This window comes from Alligator mississippiensis, chromosome 16, assembly GCF_030867095.1.
Source record: "Alligator mississippiensis isolate rAllMis1 chromosome 16, rAllMis1, whole genome shotgun sequence".
Classification (NCBI taxonomy): domain Eukaryota; kingdom Metazoa; phylum Chordata; order Crocodylia; family Alligatoridae; genus Alligator; species Alligator mississippiensis.
Genome location: NC_081839.1, coordinates 9,386,836 through 9,407,550, shown reverse-complemented (window position 1 = coordinate 9,407,550; position 20,715 = coordinate 9,386,836). Strand labels below are relative to the sequence as shown.

Sequence of the window (20,715 nt, the reverse complement as noted above, 5' to 3'; positions counted from 1 at the left end):
CCAGAGCTGCACTCTCTCCTGTCTCCCACCACCTTGCTGCTGGCTGCTTTGAAACTCAAAGCTTTTCAAAAGACTCAGAATGTTTCAAAAGACTCAAAGCATTTCAACTAGCCTCGTTCTGTTTTGAGGCTGTTTCGAAGCCCATTGTTTCGATTTGATTTCACTGTTTTGAGTTCGAAATGTGTCGAAACAGTGTCAAATCGAAACAGCCAGCGAAATTTCGCACAGCCCTAGTTGTTGTACTATTTAATTGTATCTTGTTATCTTGTTGGTGTTAATTTTAAATTAGATTCAAGTAGAATCTAACAGGAGATTTACAGTCTAAATTTTAGATTAAGCAACTTGTTTTGTTCGTTATAAGGGGACTTAAAGTTGTTTAATTCACTCTTAAGTCCTGAGTTCCAGATAAGGATAAAAGTTAAGACTATGTTTTACTGCAATAATGACATGCAAGATATGAGTTAATCCTTATTGGGTGTTACCTGTGGCCAAACCATTTAGCTTGCCTAGAAAAGACTCCCAGGACTCCTGTACACATGCAGGGATTCTGCTCTGACATGCTGTAACTACAGCACATCGGAGAGGAGTGTGGTAATTACCGAACTCCAGCGTCATGTATATCAGTGTTCCCGTGCTGAAAAATGGTGGTGGGGCACTTTAAACTAAAATTTGTTCAATGAGCTTTAATTCAAAGCACCCTGCCACCATTTTTCAGTGCGGGGATGCTGATACATGACACTCTGGGCGTTTTTAATTAACACGGCTCTCAGAGCTATGCTAAAGTGCCCCTTGCTTCCCCCTGCCTCCCAGAGCATGTCTATAAATGCCCCCAGTTACCTTTTGCAAACTATTTTGTCTTTCAAACTACCCTGTTTGCTGTCCCATCTTCTCTTGCTCCTGCTGTTCATTTAGGGTGCTACCTTTCATGCTCTCCTAATCCTAGGCAAGCTCATTAACACCCCCTCATTAGGGCACAGGCAGGAATTCCTCCTCTAGAAACTGCTAAGCAAACAGCCCTCACCAAATACTCCATGCATATGAGGCCCAGCCAACAAACTGACTAGCCAATTAAATGAACGCTCACTCAATGCACACTATCTCCACCACAGTCAAACCAGCAGACCAAGCTCACTGCACTCACTCACCTTCCAGGAGCCAGGAACAAGATCCTTCTCCTTTTTTTCTCCTCCCCCCTACCCAGACAAACTGCTGTTCTCTTCCTAATCTGTCTAACCATGTCCCCTGCCTCCCTGATGGCCTTAACATTTCCTTTCAGCCTGGAACATAGACATGGGGTTTGGCGTGCAAGGTGTCTGGCCTCACCAAGTTAGTGCACTAGTCTTAGTGAAATTCAGTCTACCCCTTCACACAGCAGCAGCAGTAATAGCCCTCTGTTCCAGTGACACCACAAGGCAGCTAGCATCTTCTTACTGTGCCCTTCAGTCAAGAAACTACTCCGGAGACATTTAAAACCATCCTGCCTGGGAAGACATCTCTGGAAGAACAGTCCTCAGGAATTTGGCTTGCACTGAGAAAGAAACAAACCTTTCCTTTCCCTAGTGGAGACCACTGCTTCCCCTGTCGTCTGATTCCAGCGATGGAAAAAGTGTAGGGGGATTGGGAGGGAAGGCTATGTTGGCAGCATTTCCTGCATCCTGAGTTTCTGTGCATTGTGCTGAGTAAAATTGAGCCTAGACCAGTGGTTCTAGCCTTTCTAGATTCAAGGCATCCTTCAGAAAATGCTCTTAAATTTCACTTGCCTTCTGCGTATAGAAAAATAATAGAGCAGTTCTTCTGTGGCTAAGAATTCAGAAAAGCCATGACAGGTCAGAAGGTTTTTGATACTATGGATTCCTGCTTGAAATTTCTGGGCATCTATACATGTGCTCTGGGGTAGGGGTGGAGGGTGCTTTAATTACAGCAGCTCCAAGAGCCATTCTAATTAAAGCACCCACAGTATCACGTGTATTCAGTATCCCATTCTTCAAAATGGCGGCAGGGATGCTTGAACTAAAGCTCGTTAAACATGCTTGAGTTCAAGCACACCTGCTGCCATTTTGGAGCATGAGGATGCTGAATACACATGATGTGGAGGCTGCTGGAGCATGCTAATTAGCATGCTTCAGCAGACTCAACTAATCGAGTCTGCTCTGACACATGCTAGTTAGCAGGCATTGGAGCAAACGTCCAGCATGTATATAGGTACCCTCTGGTTTTATCTTGTGAATTATGTTTGCACACCTAACGTTGCTAACATTGTGTGGCATCCTGTGGCACTCTTGAAACGATGTCAAGGCACCCTAGGGTGCCATAGCACCCTGGCTGAGAATCACTTCCCTAGGCTCTGTGTTTCCAGGAAGGTTTCCCCTGCTGTCAACCACTGAAGTGATTGTTGCTGGAGTTTTGGCTACGAAGGGATGTTCCTGATCTGTTGGTGAGCATGGTTTCCCTCTCCTGATTTCTTTCCCCTCTGTCCAGCAGCACTGACTGAGATTGCTGGCATTGGCAAATAAAAGCAGTACCTTGCTAATGTTGAGGACAGGAATTGTTGTATGGGTTCTCATGGCCAGCTGTGGCTGGCAAGTTACAGCCCTGAAAAAATAACAGGTGATTTTCTGTAGTTTTACTGGGTTGCTTTATGGGGACCCAGCCAATTGTGGGTCCAAGTGCCCAAGTCTAGGGGTTAAGTCAGGCATGGATGGCCATACCATAGTGATTGACTGGACAAACTGGCAATGGTGGAAGAATATTGGAAGAAAATATATCTGCCCCAGGCTGTCTGTCAAAGTTGACAGAAGCCAGGGGCAGTAGGACCCAGGGAAAGCAGCTGTCAGGACTAAGCAACTGCAGAAGCAAGGCCTGGTGGCCCTGCTCCCCCCACCCCTTCCAGCCAGAAGACCCATGCGGAGCAGAGGCTTCTGGCCTGGGCCTCTGGGGCTGTTCCTGCTTCCCTGTGCTAGAGGGAAATTCAGATAAGAAGGGAAGGACTTCAGGTGATCACCCTAGTCCTCAGGGTTGGGCTCAGCCAGTTGCTACAGTCCAGGCGCTGCAGCCAGGAGCACGTGGTGCCAGGGCAGCCAGTGGCGGGGTGGAGAGGAGCAGCAGCAGCCGTAGGCAGGGAAGCTGTGAAAGCGGCAGCAGGCGGGGGGAAGGGGCAGTAAGTGGGCATGTGGAGTGCAGCGACAGATGGGTGGGAGTGCAGAGTTTGTGCTGGGCCCCGTGCTTCTGCCCAGCTGTTGCTGCTGTCTGTCTGCCTGCTTGCTGCCACTTCCCCCTGCAGTGAGGTGGGGGGGAACAGGGAAGTGACAGAAGGGCAGTGGTGGTAGACGGGGGAAGTGGACACAATTGGAAGCACGGGGTCACGCCAGTGTTCTGGGGCCAGGAGCAGCAGGAGCACAGAGCCTGGGCTTAGAGTACCACCGGGTGGGCTCTGGCTGCCATGGGAGGGCTGTTGGCAAATCCTCCCCTTCTACACATGCCGCAACCCTCCCCAGCCACCCTCTCCCCCACACTCACAGCCCCCCACAAACCCCACACTCACCCACACCACATATCCACACATACACCCACATGCTCCCCCACCCCACATACACACACACCCACACCTCCCACAAACCCCCCACACACTCATCCTCCCCCATGCTCCATATTCCCACACACCCAGAAACCTATACCCACCCACACACACCCCTCTACAATATACAAGACTAAGTCTTCATTTTAAGCTATTGTACAATTACCTCTGTGTACACTACACTAACACATGTAAACCAGGATAAAAATATTTTTTGAAATCAAATTAATGTTGTAGTAAATGTTTGATTTTTAGAATATAATTTGGTATTTTCTGGTTCCAAGATGGCAAACCCTTACTGAAAGGAGTACTTCTATGGGGGCAAGGGGAGGGACTTCTGGTGGCAAAGGTGTCAGGGGCTAGTGATGGGACTTCCAGTCCCAGGATGGCGACCAGGGGGCGGGGCACTTGTCAAGGAGTGGGGCCTCCCACACAGCCCTCGACAGCTTGCCAAAACTCGGTAAGCAGCCCTCCACATGAAATAATTGCCTGCCCCTGCCTTAAGGCACACCCCACAGAGCCTTTGGATGATAAGTTGGTATACTTGGTATTTTATCACTTCGTTAAGTACTTTGGAATGAAAGCCTCCTCTTAAATGGAAAATAATGTTATTGTCACAAGCAGTGTCTATAAAAATTAAATGTTATAATTTGTTTCTCAGGTACAAAATGATGAAGGCAAAATGATCCGGTTTCACTGCAAGCTCTGTGAATGCAGTTTCAATGATCCTAATGCAAAGGACATGCATTTAAAGGGGCGTAGACATCGACTGCAATACAAGGTGTGAATGGGGCAGACTCGCAATACTGAGTCATAGGAACATTGGCCAGCAGAGGTTTTAATCTTAACTTCTCAGATAGAATCCAAGAGAAAAAGCACTTACTTAATTATTTTTTCCTGATTATAGAATATCTCTTATTGTATCAGAAGTAAAAGGAAGTGGGATAAGTCAAGGTTGAGGGCTGGACTGGGCTGGGCTGGAGGCAGGATGGTACAGGGTATGGCTGGGGTGTCAGGGTGTAGGAATGATTTCAGGACCCTTTGAGCAGGGGCAGCATAGTGTAAAGCCATTTGCTGCAGTCAAGTATGACTAAGACTATTAATGGTTTGTGTTTCATTTAATGTTTGCTGGTTAAAGTTTTCTCTAACAACATGTGTCTTTTCCTTTTCCCCTGTAATAAGCCCTGTTTAGATGCTTGTGAGTGGGCAAGTTTGTTTACAGCACAACACTCACTTAAAATTTATTTTCACAGGTTTCTGGGCGGAGGCTCAAGCCCAATTTAGAAAGTTGGTGTTAAACTCCCACATTTGAACCTGATCCCTGTTACAGCCATCCAGGGCCTGGCAGAAGGGTTACATTTACATTATGTAAAACATATGTCAGTAAAAAAGTTTTGATGTCAGTAAAAAGTTTTCAGATTGTCAGTAAAAATATTTTGGGTTGGCAGCCAAGGGGAGATGATCAGCTAGAGACATCTTTTTACAAAAAAATCTCAGTTCAGAAAGCTTGAATGTGTGGCCCACAGTTTGGAATTTCTAAGCACTAATTCAAAGCTGTTCAGTTAATAGCTAAATAAATCTTGTATGTGTGTTTGGTTTATATGAAGGAACATAGTGATACTCTCTTCCAGGCAGGAGAGGAATGATCCTACGATAACTAGAGACAGCTTTAAGATCAATAGCTAAAGATATTTTTTCTGGAGCCAAGTGCTGAATTTCTTTACCAGTTATTTACTTACATAATTTTAAATGACAAGCTTAGTTATTGTTTTCTATGATTGGTCATTCCAACAGGTTTTCTAAATGAGTTGTTCCCCCAAGTTTCTTCATCATTCTTTAGTAAAAGTATAAACTTGATGTTATGGCCAAGGCAATGATTTCCCATTATTTTAAACCAAATCCAGAAGAATCCAATCAATCACTGTGGAAAGAGAAAATTTTCACTCTACTCAGACACACAGGGCGTGTCTACACGTGCCAATTTAAGGTGTGTTAGCCATTTTTAAAGTGCATTAAGAGTGCGGGTCCACATGTGCACCCTTAACACGCCTTAAAAATGGCAATTTTAGGCTATTCACGCCTAAATTTTATGCGCAGATAGCTAAAGCGCCTTAACACACATGTAGACACTGAGTATGTCGACTGACTTGGGACTAACTTTAGTCCCAAATTGGTCCGCACACCGCATTAATACCTCTTAGCATGTACACGTGTAAACGCAGACCTAAATCGCCTTAATGCACATTAGGCTAATGCGCATTAAATTTAGGCGCATGTAAAAACACGTCCAAATACACCATATTCCTTTAGATACTGAATCAAACGTAAATGTACCTTAAGAGTTTTGACCTCTTTTGGTTTATTGTGAATGCTGTGGGACTGAGACAGATTTTCTCATATACAGTTCATTCATTGCTGGCACTGTTCTTTCCAAAATTATTGTCACAAAAAAGCTTAGCTTTTGGTAATGCTGATTTTATGGTAATTAGTGTCTTCTGTTCCAAAACCTCAGTGACTTGTTTTACATTCTTGAAGTTGAGAGGGAGTTAGCTATGTTAGTCTGATGTCAGGCAGAAGGCAGAGTAGAGGTGCAACTTATAGACTAACTGAATCAGAATACATAAACTTTTGTGAGCAACAGCTCACTTGCACATCTCTGATTCAGGTAGTCTATAAGGTGCACCTCTACTCTGAGTTCTGCCATTCTTTAAAGTTTCAAGTGACCACTAGATGGTGAACTTGAGTAGTATTTTATGAAGTGGAGCAGCCATAGGAAGCGATCTACCATCACTTACCTGTCTTGTGCACTTACCTATCTTGCATTATCACTCACAAGTAGTAAACTTTCAGGGGCAGTGTTAGAGAAATAATTAGCTTTGAGTTAGTGGATGTCACTGGGATGCAAATGTTGGTTTGGAAACAAAAGTATTGAAATTATTATGAAAAGTCCAAGGTACTGTGTAGATCAGAAAAACAAAACAAAACAAAAAAACTAGTCCATCAAGCCCATTTTTAATCTGGAGATTCAAATACCAATGAATACAGTCCCTGTTTATAGACTTACGGTATTTAGTACTTCTAAGTTTCTTCCCTTAGAAGAATTTATCTGGTCAGTTTTAACTCTTGCAGTGACTGACTCAAAATTGCATTTATAAGTGATGAATAAAGAACTATTTGGGAGTTTCTTGAGTGAATGCACAGCTGTTTCTGATCATAAAAAATGCTTTACATTACAGTACCCAATGGTGGCAAAGGTCTAGATCTAACTAGATCTAAGATAGAAAGGCAAAAGAAAATGGATTTTTCTTACATTTCCTCAGTAGGTCATCTTGCATCAGGCATTTCATTTGTATTGTCTCATTAGGATGATAGATTTGGCTACTCATCAGCTGCTGGAGGACTATAATTGTCCATCTGGGGTCTGCTCCAGTTTCTATCTTGAAAGCAAGTGCAGCACCTTAAAAATCATTATGACCATAACTTGTCCTTTCTAATGCACAGAAATAATGTATGTAGAAGTCATATCCTTTTCAAGTCAAGAATTAATTAACCATTCTTTATGTTCAGCAATAGTCTCAAACCTACACAATTAAAATATTATGCCTTGTTAAAAAAATAATAAAAGCAAATTGCTAATTTCCATTCATTAATAGCAAGATATATAAAGACTTTAAACATTTCTGTAGTAAGAAAAATATTCTGATTGAAAATAGCCGTGCATGTGCTTTTTACCTGGGAAGGCACTTTGTCTAAGAACATGAGCCTTGTTTGCTAAGTGCTCTCATGTTTTTGCTACTTTTATTTGTAGCATCATCTCCATGGTAGCCACATGTAACATCACCAACATATGGTTGCTGCTGTAGTGTTACAAAGAACACTGGGCACATCTACATGTGCCCCTGACTATGCAGTTGGCACTGCACAGTCATTTGATACTTGCTTTAGCAAGTACTAAATGACTGTGCGGTACCTACCAGTACTGTGCAGTCCTATCCCAGCAGCGCACAGGTTGTTTCCAACCCTATATCACAGTAGCAGTGAGCTACTGTGGAGTAGCTCGTTGCTATGGCAATGTAGCAGCAGCATCACGATTAGTGCATGCCAACATGACATTGCCATAGCAACAAGTCACATCGCCATAGCTCGTCACTGATATTTAGCTAGAGGAGGAGCAGTAGCAAATAAAGTATTCTTATCTTACATCCCATTTTCATAAGGAAATTCCTCATTTAAATGAAGTTCCATTAATATTAGTCAAACTAGCAAAATTATTTTCAAACTTTCCCAAATATTTAAAATCATCCTTGTATTAGGTCTTTGAATATCACCATTGAGGCACTTTTACTTTAGAATTTGGATTTTTGTGATGGTAGATAGTTTGTCCCATATTTTCAAACTTGGACCCCTCTGTTCTGGGTTCTTCACTTAGGTCACATTGGGTGCATCTACATGAGATATTTACTGAGGAACTGCCTAATTAACTCTGCAGTAAAGTCTCAGCATCTACACTTGTGGCCCTATTAGGCCATAGTAAACTAATTAACTCTGCTGTAGGGTAGTACTTGTAAATGCAACTGCTATTCTATGGCAGCATTATTTAGTGTACAGCAGTGCACATGTAGATGTTGACGGGGCTGACTGGGGCATAGGGGGTGTTTCAGTACGGAGGCTGCCTGCTAGCTAGTCCTGCACTGGAAGAGCCCCAGGCTAGCAGGCTGACTCCACCCCCCCCCCCCCCCCCCCGGCCTCCTGCCAGCTGGGGCTACTCCAATCCAGCTCACCCTGCTGCAGTTGTGGGCACACACGTAAACAATAATCTCCAGCACAATATGCACCAGAGCTTATTGCTCCATGCTTGTAGCACATGTAGACACACTCATTGAGTCTGATCAGAGCCAGCCTTAGAGAAAATGGCATCCTGGGTGAACGTCTGTTTTGGCCTCTCCCCTTCCTTCTCCCTCTCCCCCTCCCCCTGTACCCTCCCAAGTCAATGGCACTGCTGCAGGCAGAGGTAAGCGGGCAGGGGTGCGGAGCACAGTCTGGCAGAGAAATGGAATGGCATGGTGCTGCTGCCTGAACTGCCCAGCATGGCTCCTCCTGAGCAACAGCTGGAGGGGGCGGGAGGGAGGGGATTGGTCTGGGTATTGCTCCTCGTGCCTGAGGCTAAGGGGAGAGTGCTGCTGTGAGTGTGGGCTGCTCGGGTGTGTGTGTGTGGGACACCCCGCTGACCAGCTTGCCCTGGGCAGTCGCCCACGTTGCATACCCCTAAGGCCGGCTCTGAGTCTGATTGCTCAGAGGTGCCCAACACAATCCCCTTTTTAATTTTAGCGGAAGTTGTGGGTACTTCCTCCTCTCTTCCACAACTGGTCTGACTAGGATCTAGAACAGCTTACAAAGCTGTGGATGTTAAATCCCTTTAAAATGGGAGAAGGTGTTTCTGCTAAGGAGAACACATCAACTGTTATAAAAAAACCCCAAAACTGATACATCTACATGTTCTTATATAAATGAGCTAAATCACTGTTACTGTAACCTAAATGCAACCTAGTTAAAGTGAGGATGATTTTGTTACATTTATATAGCTGTAGGAGGAGGAAGAAATAACCATTACATCATAACAACATATATTGAAATCATTCAGTATCAAATTAACTATTATGTCTGTCCACAGTTTAAGACTTAAATTCCCTGAGGAATGGGGGACGGGCGGAGGGAAGGTTAATTTTATACTGTGGCTGCTTATGCCAATTTAGCTAAAGGACTACTTAAAGAATCATAACACAGTGTCCCACATCTGCATGAGACGCCGACTGTGCAGTAGCTCATAACTACTGTGTAGTAGCTTGTTATTACTACGCTATAGTGTCACATGGCAGAAAGCATGATGCGATGCTACTACGCAGTAAGTGTCACCAAGAAGCTGTTCAGGGATGGTACTACACAATAACGCTGGTTACTGCACAGTAGGCCTGTTTGCTTCAGATTCGTCTGATTCAGGGGACAGTGATTCGATTTAGTGATTCAAATCACTGTCCCAAATCGATTTGGCTAAATCTGATTTGGAGATTTGGCTGCTGCCGAATCTCCGAGTCAGCCAGGCCCATCCCTCCCCAGCCTGGCAATGAGTGCCCCTCCTGTGCCAGCTTCCGGCACTTGTTAAAAAAAAAAGTGTGGACTCAGTGGGTACTGCCAGGGGGGAGGGGCAATCCCCGCTGCCCCATGCTATGTGGGGGCTCTGCATGAGCCCCCAGCCCCCGTCATCCCCTCCCACACAGGTGCTCTGCCTGGGCCATCTCCGGCCCTTTAAGAAAAAAAAACCCTGAGAAAACCCCAGACTCACTGCTCCTGCCCGCGGGGGCAATCCCTGCTGCCCCGCGCCATGTAGGGGGCTCTGTACGAGCACCCCAAGGCCACTGCAGGAGTGGTGAGTCCTGGGGCTTTTCTTGGGGTTTTTTTTTTCCTTAAAGGCCTGGAGCTGGCCTGGGCAAGGCACCCATGGGGGGGCTGGGGGAGCGGGAGGGGCTTGTGCAGAGCCCCCCACACAGCATGGGGCAGTGGGGGCAGCAGAGATCGGCCCCCCGCTCGGCAGCACCCATTGAGTGCAGAGCTTTTCTTTAAAGGGCCAGGAGGGGGCAGGTGGGGCAACCATGTGGGGCTGGGGGAGCAGGCAGGGGCTGGGGGCTTGCAGGGGTCCCCCCATGGTCGTACCCCCCTTTCCCCCCCCCCATACTTACCAGCTTGGACTCCAGCTGCAGCCACCAGGGACTGCCCAAATCATTAAAGCTCTCCGAATCTTTTCCGAAGATTCGGAGAATTTTGAATCAATTCAGACCTTTTAATTGGTCCCCTGGTTCAATTCATATTTGGAGATTCGGCCGCCAAATCTTCTCTGAATCAAATCACCACCCAAAGCTTCGTACAGCCCTGCTGCAGTCATTTAGTACTTGTGTATGCAAGTACTAAATGACTGTGCAGTAGCAACTGCACAGTTAGTGTCTCATGTAGTGACAGCCAGAGTATTGTAAAAGTACAACTTGCACTTCTCCCAGCATCAGTCTAGAGTTTGTTTGTTCCTTCTTGTAAACAGATCAGATTTAAATGCTTGATTTTTAACACGGGTCATCTTTAACAGCAGCCAGAAACGCACATTGAAAAGTCAGGTTTATTAGTAATACTTTAATTATGAGAATACAATAACAAAATGTTATTTTATTATTCTTACTAGTTTGTGATAGCACTTTAGAAATTCCTTATGATTTTTATTATGACTTCCTTGTAGAAGAAAGTGAATCCAGATCTTCCAGTTGAGATCAAGCCTAGTAACAGAGCTCGGAAAATGCACGAGGAAAAGATGAAGAAACAAAAACAGAAGGATCTGATAAAGAGACACAGAGAGGAAGAACAGCGTTGGCACATGGAAATGAGGCGAGTCATCCCTTGGAGATCAGTTTCACAGAAATGTGGATGTTTTGGGGTACTGATGGATTCCTATTTATTTATTTATTTTTAATTCACACAATTGATTGGGTTTTGCTAGTGCAAGGGATCTGAGTCTTGTGTCATGGTCTTGAAAATGGTTATCTGCTCCTCTTCTCTATCTCTGCAAATACCCACTTCACGTGTTTTCATCTTTGGTGCTTGAACCATCAAATCCATATATTTTCCAGGCATTGATGCAAAGGATTTTGGTCATATCCTGTGAAAAGTAGTTGAGTGAATGCATTGTGGAGTTATAGGAAGGAAAAAGTTGGCAACCCCTGTCAAAACAGAAAACCCTGCCCTGACAGCAATATAGAGTATTTGGACAAATGGGCATTTGGGTACAGATGGGTAGGGGGAGTTCTTGCTTCTAAGTGAGCAGCAACTGTTACTCTATAATTGCTATGTCTGCCTGAGCCTGTAGAAATTCAGATGAGTTAAATCACTCTAAAGTTAACCCTGGATGAAGAAGGGTTGAGATGGAATGGTTTTGTTACACTTATAGCAGGGGCAGGCAAAATACGGCCCGTGGGCCGTTTCTAGCCAACCAGGCCGTTCTGTCCACCTGGCAGGGCCCCTAAAAAGTTTAGTAAATTGATATTTTTTTGCTCCTGGGTGCCTGTCAAAGAAGATGGGTGCCAGGGGCAGTAGGACCCAGGGGGAGCCAGCACCAGGACTGAGCAGTCCAGCTCTGCCCTACCCCCTGCCATTTCCCTGCGTTCCTGCCCCCACACTGCTCCAGTATCACATGGCTCCTGGCTGGATCACCAGACTGGGGAACATGGGGTCGCACCGGTACCCCGGGGTGTGTGTGTGTAGGGAGGGGCAGAGTGTGTGTGTGTATTTGTTGGGTGAGTCTCACGTGCACACCTCACCATACACATGCACACCCCCCCCTTGCACTGCCGTACATGCAGACCCGCACACCTCCTCACACTCGCCAGTCACCCTCCCCCCACGCCCCCCCACAAACCCCATACCCACCCACGCCCCAGATATCCACACACCTCCCCACATGCTCCCTCACTCCACCCCCACCCCTATCCACCTGTGAAAGACACACCCACACCCTCCCCCACAGACACCCACAAACCTATACCCAGAGGTGACCCGAGCAGGGTGTGGGGCCCGGGGTAAATCAGCCCATGTGGCCCTGCCCCCACTTCAATCCCATGAGCCCTGGACCTGAAGAAGCTGCCGCTGCCATTGTCAGTAGCAGCAGCGGTGGGGGAACCAAAGTGTGGGGCCCAGGGCGGTTGCCCCGATTCTCCCCACCCTAGGGATGGCCCTGCTTATACCCACCCCCCCCACAGCATACAAGAGTAAGACTTCATTTTAAGCTGTTGTGCAATCCCCTCTATGTACACTACACAAGCGCATGTAAATCAAGAGAAAAATATTTTTTGAAATCAAATTAGCGAATATCATAGATGTTTGCTGTTTAGAATAAAATTTGGTATTTTTCTGTTTCCGAAATGGCAAAACCCCTTGCTGACTTCCCGGGGGCAAGGGGAGGGACTTCTGGTGGCATAGTTCAGGGGCTAGGGAGCGGGACTTCTGGTCACAGGATGGTGACCAGGGGGCATGGCACCTGTCAAGGGACGGGGCTACTCACACGGCCCTTGACAGCTTGCTAAAACTCGGTAAGCAGCCCTCTGCCCGAAATAATTGCCTGCCTCTGACTTATAGGGTTCCAGAATCATGCAGACATAACAGTTGCATAGTAAGAGCTTATATCTGTATCCTGTGATGGTGGTACAATTACTACATCAGTCTGTACACAAAAATGCCTTAAAGCTGTATCACCCTGGACCACTGTCTCTAAGTAAAGCTATTAAATAAGATGAGTTATTTTGTATTCACTGGCTGCCACACTACCCTGTCTGTAATTGTACATGTAGGGTGGAATTCTCTTCCCCTTTGTGTACCAGTTTTCTTTCTAATAGATTTTTTAAATGCGACACAAAAATCAAAAATACATATGTCTGTCACAAACAATAAGCAATAAAGGGGAAAAAGAGAAAATAAAGTAGTGGGGAAAGAAAGAGAGAGAGAGAAAGGAAGAAAAATGGCAGTTATCTAGCTGCATGCCTGGATAGTTTTCATCCCTTCCTCTGCGATGTATATGTATTTCTATATTTTTGTCCCCTTCCTCTGTTTGTCCTGTGGGTGTGTAAGTGTACATGTCTAATGTACTGAGACTAACGACTATTAAATGCAAGGGGCAGGGCTAGTTAATGCCTAACCTGTGGTGTGGTGGCTACAGTATTGTGCTAGGAAATCAAAGATGTAGGTGTAAACCCCCTCTGAGTAAGGGCAGCCTAGAACCTGCGTTTCCTGCTTCTGGTCGAGTGCCCTAGTCATTTGATTACTGGGGCCAAAACTTGGGAGGGTCGTCCTCCTTCCCTGCTTTTTCCTGGACTTATGTTCAGGTATGCACACATGGGTCCAGCCAGTATGTAGCCTACTCTATATGCTCGGTGTATGTGTGCACACTTATGTCCAGCATGTTGGGGTAATAGAATTGCAGTCTGTGGATAGGTGCCAAAGGACCATTTGCATAGCTAGAAAACTTCCATTTTGGTGCACAAAAGGAAATAGAATTCTGTCCAAAATGTTCAGATATATACCAGATGTAGCTGTTTAAGTGTAAAAGGAAGGGATTGTCCTGGCTTAGGTCTATTTTAGCAATAAAGTTTGTCTAAGCAATATACATTGTAAGTGTCAGATGCTGATGACTATGCAGAATACTATCCACAATTTGATCTTTCTTCTCTCTGGCATATCAAGTTGACTGGAATATTATTTACAGCTATACTACTCTAAAGTAGATTCATCTGAGGTAACAGCTTGCCTCTGTTTTCCCTAACCGTTGGACCCCCTCCCCAAAAGTATTGGTATGTGGCCCAGGAAGTGATTCAAACAGTTGGAGAGTTGTGGGGCATTAATAGGGGCAGTAACTCCCTTCTGTTGAATTTTGTGTGGAATAGTAGAAAAGGCTCCTCATGCTTTTCTCTTCCTCCCACCCACCCTTTGCAGGATCTTGACCCATTAATCATTGAACTCCTACTGTTATGCAGTCATATCTAGCATGAACAGTAATAAATGATTAAACAATATATAGCAGTGCTAGAGCAGGAAGTAAAGATCAGTCCATGCACTTCTGATCTTGGCAGCCTAAGCATATCACTGGGAATATTAATGAAATATGCTGTTTTGCTGGTTGTCCTCCGGGTGGACTTCTCTTCACCAGATCATGGATGACAATGAGAAGTTATTAAGCTTGTGTGATAGGCATTTTTACACATGCTTCAGGATGCGGGGTGGGGGTTTAATTAGAGCAGCTCTGAGAGCCACTTAAATTAAAGCGCCCACAGCATCACGTGTATTCAGTGTCCCGTGCTTCAAAATGACAGTGGGGGCACTTTAAAGCTTGTTAAAGCACCCCTGCCTCCCTTTTCAAGCAGAGGGACACTTAATATGCATAATGCTGAGGCTGCTGGAACGTGCTAAGTAATATGCATCAAAGCAGACACCCGGCACGTTTATAGGTGGCCTATAGATTCTGCCCGATGAGAGGACAATGGCAGTTTTGACCCCAGATGTATTTTAATGTAGCCCAACTGTTACCTGGATTAGAGGTAGCCTTGGATAAAAGAAGAGAGATTGAGCAAGCTCTACAGCCCAAACCTTTTTGTTTACATCTCCAAAACCCAAGCCATGCGAATATGTGCCTGGCTATCTGCAACAGCACAATATAGATTCTCATTTTGGCTGCCTGGAGAGACTCAGGAAGCAGGAGGAGGATGGCATGCAGACTGGAAGCAGATTGTCTTGTATCTACTGCATTCTCTGATTTGATTTTCCTTGCAGTCCATCTCCGATATTTATATATGGCTGACTCTTAACAAACTTTGTCTGATGGATTTCATTTAATTCCTGTTTTACTGAGACTCTGGGAATGAGACTGAACCAATTGTTCCGTGGCCCTAGAATGTGCCAAACAGCTGGGATTTGTGTACTTGTGAAAATCACAATTTTTAGAAGGGGGATTTCTTATTTCCTTCCTTCAGTATTTTTGGAATGTCATTTATTACTCTTCTCTTGTCTAATCTCCTACTTTATGGTCTTCTTCTATAAGGAAGGGTACCTTTGTTTTCACAAATTATCTAACAAAATTTAAAAGGTATAATTATCATAGAACAGCTACAGAACAACTTGTATATGTGGTTACGTCAGTCACTACTACTAACATTTTTTTATTTGTTTGTTTAATATTTTTAACTTTATTTGGTTGTGTTAATGAAAAATAACCATAGCAAAAACATATATAAAACTATATAATAATATATTTGCGGAATCAAGCTATGTTTTAGTAACTTCTCTTAAAGGCATTGTCCATTAGGGTTTGTTCAGGACCAGGACTCTGCCATGCTGTTTTTTTATTTTTTGGGTAGATTTATATCTCCAAGTTGCAGTTTCTGTTATAGTCTTCTCAGGCGGCATAAAAATCTTCGTACTTGTCTTTTAGTGAAGTAGATAGCTTTCCCATGAGTAAGTCTCTTTTCAGTCACAGTTGAAGAAAGAAAAAAACTATTTTACATGGCTCAGTTTTGTTAAAAATCACCTTAGATTCATGTACTGAAATTTGTTATACGTTATCCAATATTACAGTAATTGAGTCACAGAAATGATTTTTTATTGCAAAATGATTGTGTTATATACCTTATTGTCCTTTGCTTTGATTGGGTGCATCTACACGTGTGCTTTAAGGAGCATTAGCCTATTTTAATACACATTAAAGCATCACAAAAAAACTCCATTTTCACTAATGCACACTAAAATAGGCTAATGTGCCTTTTTCTAGTGCCTCACAATGGACGACGCCTATACACAAGTGCGGAAGCTGCTCCACCATGCTGGAATTCCAGCACGTTGGAACAGACTCAGTTAATCGAGTCTGCAGGAGTGAGGCAATAACCACTCCAGCAGCCTCCTGCGTATCATGTATTACTTCCTCCTTCCGTGTATCATTGTCCCTGTGCTTAAAAATGGGATGAGGGTCTTTGAGCTAAAGGTTGTTAAACAAGCTTTAGTTCAAGCACCCCCACCACCATTTTTAAGAGTGGGGACACTGATACATGAGACGTGGCGGCGCTTTAATTAGAGCGACTCTCGGAGCATGTATAAAAGTGCCCAGAGATGCTAAATGTAATGTACATTAGCATAAGCACATTAATGAACATGTAGATGTGCCCATTCTCTCATTAATTCAGAAAAGTAATAATAATACCTGAATAGGTAGCTCTTAACCACAGAAGAGCATGAAAAAGTCCCAGTATGTATATATTTGACAAAATAGGAATACAGAGTCCATAACTTAATCGTAAAACAACAAAATTAAACACCTGCAATGTAAAAAAATAACAGAAAGCTTCATAAAACAAAGCACTTCATTTGAGTTCTTAAAGAGAGAGAGAGAGTGTGTGTGTGTGTGTGTGTGTGTGTGTGTGTGTGTGTGTGTGTGTGTGAAAGATAAAGAAATTGCGCTGGACTTGAAGAAAAAGCAAACAACACACATCTATTTGCACCTAACTTCAAGTTATATCAAAGGTGTTGTCCTATAATTGTGGTAGTATTAGAGAATTATCAAACCATTCTTGCATCTGTACATTGCCCCAACTGACCATAAAATGCAGTTGTTTCCCATCACTCTCAAATGTATTTTTCATGTAGATTTGCTATATTTAGGGCTAGCATGTCTTAGACCCTAAACAATTTAACAACTGGAATAGGCTAACCAGAGATGTGTTTTTAACTCAAGTAGACCCTTCCTGCCCCTCCCCTCCAAATTACATATGCTTAATTTTTAACAGCAAGGATTTTAGCTATAGGTATTACAGTTACAAATTGATTATATTACTCCACGCTTATTTCTTTGAGTTTGTTTTCAGCAGCCACATCGATTTCAACTTCATTTTCCTTTGTGAATTGGAGTCCTGGTGGGAGATAAAAGTTTTGGATCATTCCTTGTGAATGCCTCTAGGTCTTTTTTATCACTGAAAATCCTGCATCTTCCCTGCAGTATGAAAGTCAGCCTTGCAAGGGACCAAACAGAAGCTTTTAAACCCAATTTAGACAGGTTTTCCATGGGAAGATTCCAGCCTCTCCTCTTTTTAAGTGTTTTTTTCACTCAAGTCAGAAAAAAACAGTATTTTTCCTTTCCTTTCATTTTTCCTCAAAGCCCTACCTTCTCTCATCATTTCTTCTTTAGGTCTGAGAGGATCGCTTTCTGTTGTCCATGGCTTTCAAGCTGTGTGTTCGTGCTCTTTTTCTGGAGGGTTGCATGAGAAGAATTTTAGTTCAGTTTGTATGAATTTCTGTATGAATTTTATACAGCTGCCTTCCTCAATCTCTTCCCTGAAGCCTAAAAAGCAGAGATTAGCCCTTCAGCTCCTATTTTCCATTTTTCACCAGTGAGAAATTCTACTTTCTTTTTCATCAGGGAAAATTCTCTCTCCTCTTCATTGTAGTGATCTTCCAGGTCAAATTCTGGCTGCTTATTTTGTACACTAGACTGCAGGACATCAGTTTTTGCCCTTGATCTCATTAACAGATATGTTGACTTCAGAACTTCAGCCTGGGTGCATCTACACATGCAGTTAATTTGAAACAATAAACTCTGGTGCATATCTTGCTGTAGTTATTGCTTCTGGGCTCTGCATTTGCGTGTGAGCCCAGGACCACAGCACATTGAGCCAGGTTGGAGCAGCCCCGACTGGCCGGGGACTTGGGGACGGGGGTCAGCCTGCCAGCCCAGGGTTGCTTCGACCTGGCTCAGAGTGTTGCGAAGGAGCTGGCTTGGGGCACAAGGGTGCTCCAGTGCAGGGCTAGCCAGCAGGCAGCCCCTGCACTAAAGCACCCTTATGCCCCAGTCAGCCATATCAGCATCTACAGATGCGTTGCTGCTCACTAAAAAACTCCACTGCAAGATAATATTTGTATTTACAAGTACTAACCTGCGGTAGAGTTTAGGACCACATGTGTAGACACTGAGATATTTAGTGCAGAGCTAATTAGGCAGTTCTGCAGTAAACATCTCATGTAGACATATCCCCTGAGTCTTATTTTGCTGAGCTTGAGCATTTTTAAATTCTCATAGTGCCCTGGCTACAACCAAAACCCCTCTACATTCTCATCTCATTCTGAAAGGACAGTCTCCCAGCCAGCCCCTCCTTCTCCCAGGCTCACCTGCAGTCTGTCTGCAGGGCTGTGCTCCTCAGCAGGCTTTGTGGAGCTGGAACGCGGACGGAAAGACTTTAAAGTGATTTTACAATTGTTCTGGCTGTTTTTCATTGTGTTTTCAAAAAAGACCAGTTGTGTGAGTGAAAACGTAGATTTTGGGCTGTTAATGTGGGTATTTCAAGCAGGGTTTGGAGTAGCACAGGGAAAAACAGTTCTGGTGCTTGAGCATGCTTAGTGGCACATCCCTACTACTAACAATCTTAATCTAAAACTACCCTATCACAAGGCTATCTATCACAAGAGTTTCTTGTATACAGTTTCCTGCCAGTCTGTAACTCTACCTAACAGGAAGGAGGCTCTGGCTGGGGGAACCTTTGTGACTTCAGAGCCATCTTCCTGTCCCTCATCTGTTCATGTCAGAGTTTCATGGAGCAGTGTTCACTGTCTCCTTGGACTCATTCAAGGGCCAGTGGGCACTTGGTAATGTGCTCTGCTCAGTGTGTCCTGTCCCCCATGTCCGTCCGTCCCCCTCCCCCCCCCCCAACCCTTGGATCACTTGTTATTAACCTTTGGGCCCCTCTCCTGTCCCTGTTTTTCCATTAGTTGTCCAAGGAATTCTGTTGATACATACTTAGTAACTCCCCTCTAATAACAGAGGGGGCTAACAGTTTTTGTGTGGGTCCAGGCTCACAGTCCCTATATGTACCAAATAGGCCTGCCAGTCTGTCACCATTCTTTAAAGAGGACTCTGGAGACATACAAGGAACTAAAAATCAGGAAGCCTGACTTTTCTTCTTAGCAGATTAATAGAAACTAGAATAAATCTTGGATTGCCCCTCACATAGGTAAACAGAACTTCCCAGGGTAGAACTACCTTGGCTTTTGTGAAGGGTGGTCATGCGTCATCAATCTAGTAGAGTTCTTGGAGGACAACCACAAGCATGTGGATTGGGGTGAGGTGATTAAAATGTTGTATTTGGGCTTTCAAAAAGCTTTTGCTAAAGTTCTGCATCAAAGGTGCTTAATGAAATTGGGCTTTCACGGCTTTAAAGGCAAGGTCCATTCATGGATCAGCAATTAGCTAAAGAATAGGAAAAAAAGAGAAAGTGTAAATGTTCACTTCTCACAATGGAGGGAGGGAGGCAAGCATTGGGCACCCCAAACGTGTGTGCTGGGGCTTGTACTGTTTAACATATCCATAAATGATTTGGGAAGGAAGGTAGATAGTGATGTGGCCAAGTTTGTGGATGACCCCAAATTATTCAATGTGGTTTAAAAAAAAAAAGGCTGGCTGTGAAGAATTGTAGAAGGACCTCATAAAATTGAGTGAATAGACAGCAAAATGGCAGATGAAGTTCAGTTATAGTAAGTGTAAAATGATGCACGTGGATATAGAGAATCATAGAGTCAGAGGACCGGAAGGGTCCTGCAAGATGATCAAGTCCAGTTCCCTGCCATGCAGGAAGTTATTGGGCTCAAATGAGCTCGACAAGGTGTTTGTCCAGCCTCATCTTGAATGTCTCCAAGGATGGTGACTGCACCACCTCTGCTGGGAGTGTGTTCTGGATTCTGGTAACTCTTATGGAAAAAAAGATTTTTCTTATGTCTAGCCTAAATTTTTCCTCTATTAGCTTGTGCCCATTGGTCCTTGTCCCCCCTTTGGGTTTCTTCCTGAAGAGTCACTCCCTTAGATCTTGATGCTCACTCCTAACGTACTTGTAGGTAGCTGTCAAGTCACCTCTCAGTCTTCTCTTACTCAGACTGAACAGGCCCAGTTCCTGGAGTCTCTCCTCATAGGGCCTATCCTCCAGGCCCCTAATCATATGGGTGGCCCTTCTTTGTACCCTCTCAAGCTTATCCACATCCTTCCTGAAATGCAGTGTCCAGAACTGGACACAGTACTCCAGCTGTGGTCTCACCAATGCCTAATAGAGGGATCTATTGTCAACACATCAGCTGATACATGCCAGAGTCCTATTTGCCGTGTTGGCAACCTCATCACACTGTTGATTCATGTTCATCTTCTGGTTGATTGTGACCCCCAGGTCCCATTCAGATGCTGTGCTAACGAATGGACCACCATCCATCATGTAGTTATAGTGAAGGTTCTTCCTACCCAGATGGAGGGCCCTGCACTTCTCCCTCTTAAACCTCATCTGACTCTGTTCCGCCCATAAAACCAGTCTGTCCATGTCATCCTGGATCCTTACCCCATCCTCTGATGTGCCCACATTTCCCCACAGCTTAGTATCATCCACAAACTTAATCACTGAGCTTTCCACCCCCTCATCCAAGTCATTAATAAATATGTTAAAGAGCACAGGTCCAAGCACAGATCCCTGGGGGGCATCACTGGAGACGGGACTCCAGGATGAGGCCATCCCATCCATTACAACTCTCTGGGATCAGCCTCTAAG

At 44.4% G+C, this 20,715-nt stretch overlaps 1 protein-coding gene across 4 annotated transcripts in view; it reads left to right on the top strand.

Annotated features, from left to right (window-relative positions):
• The window catches only part of ZFR2 (zinc finger RNA binding protein 2), a 124,430-nt gene that overhangs the window by 76,781 nt on the left and 26,934 nt on the right, over positions 1–20,715 (top strand). For all 4 annotated transcript variants that reach the window (XM_014599837.3, XM_019491222.2, XM_019491223.2 and 1 more), the window contains exons 9-10: positions 4,236–4,355; positions 10,854–10,999. In XM_014599837.3, coding sequence (XP_014455323.1) covers positions 4,236–4,355; positions 10,854–10,999 — 266 coding nt within the window. The remainder of the gene's footprint in view (positions 1–4,235; positions 4,356–10,853; positions 11,000–20,715) is intronic.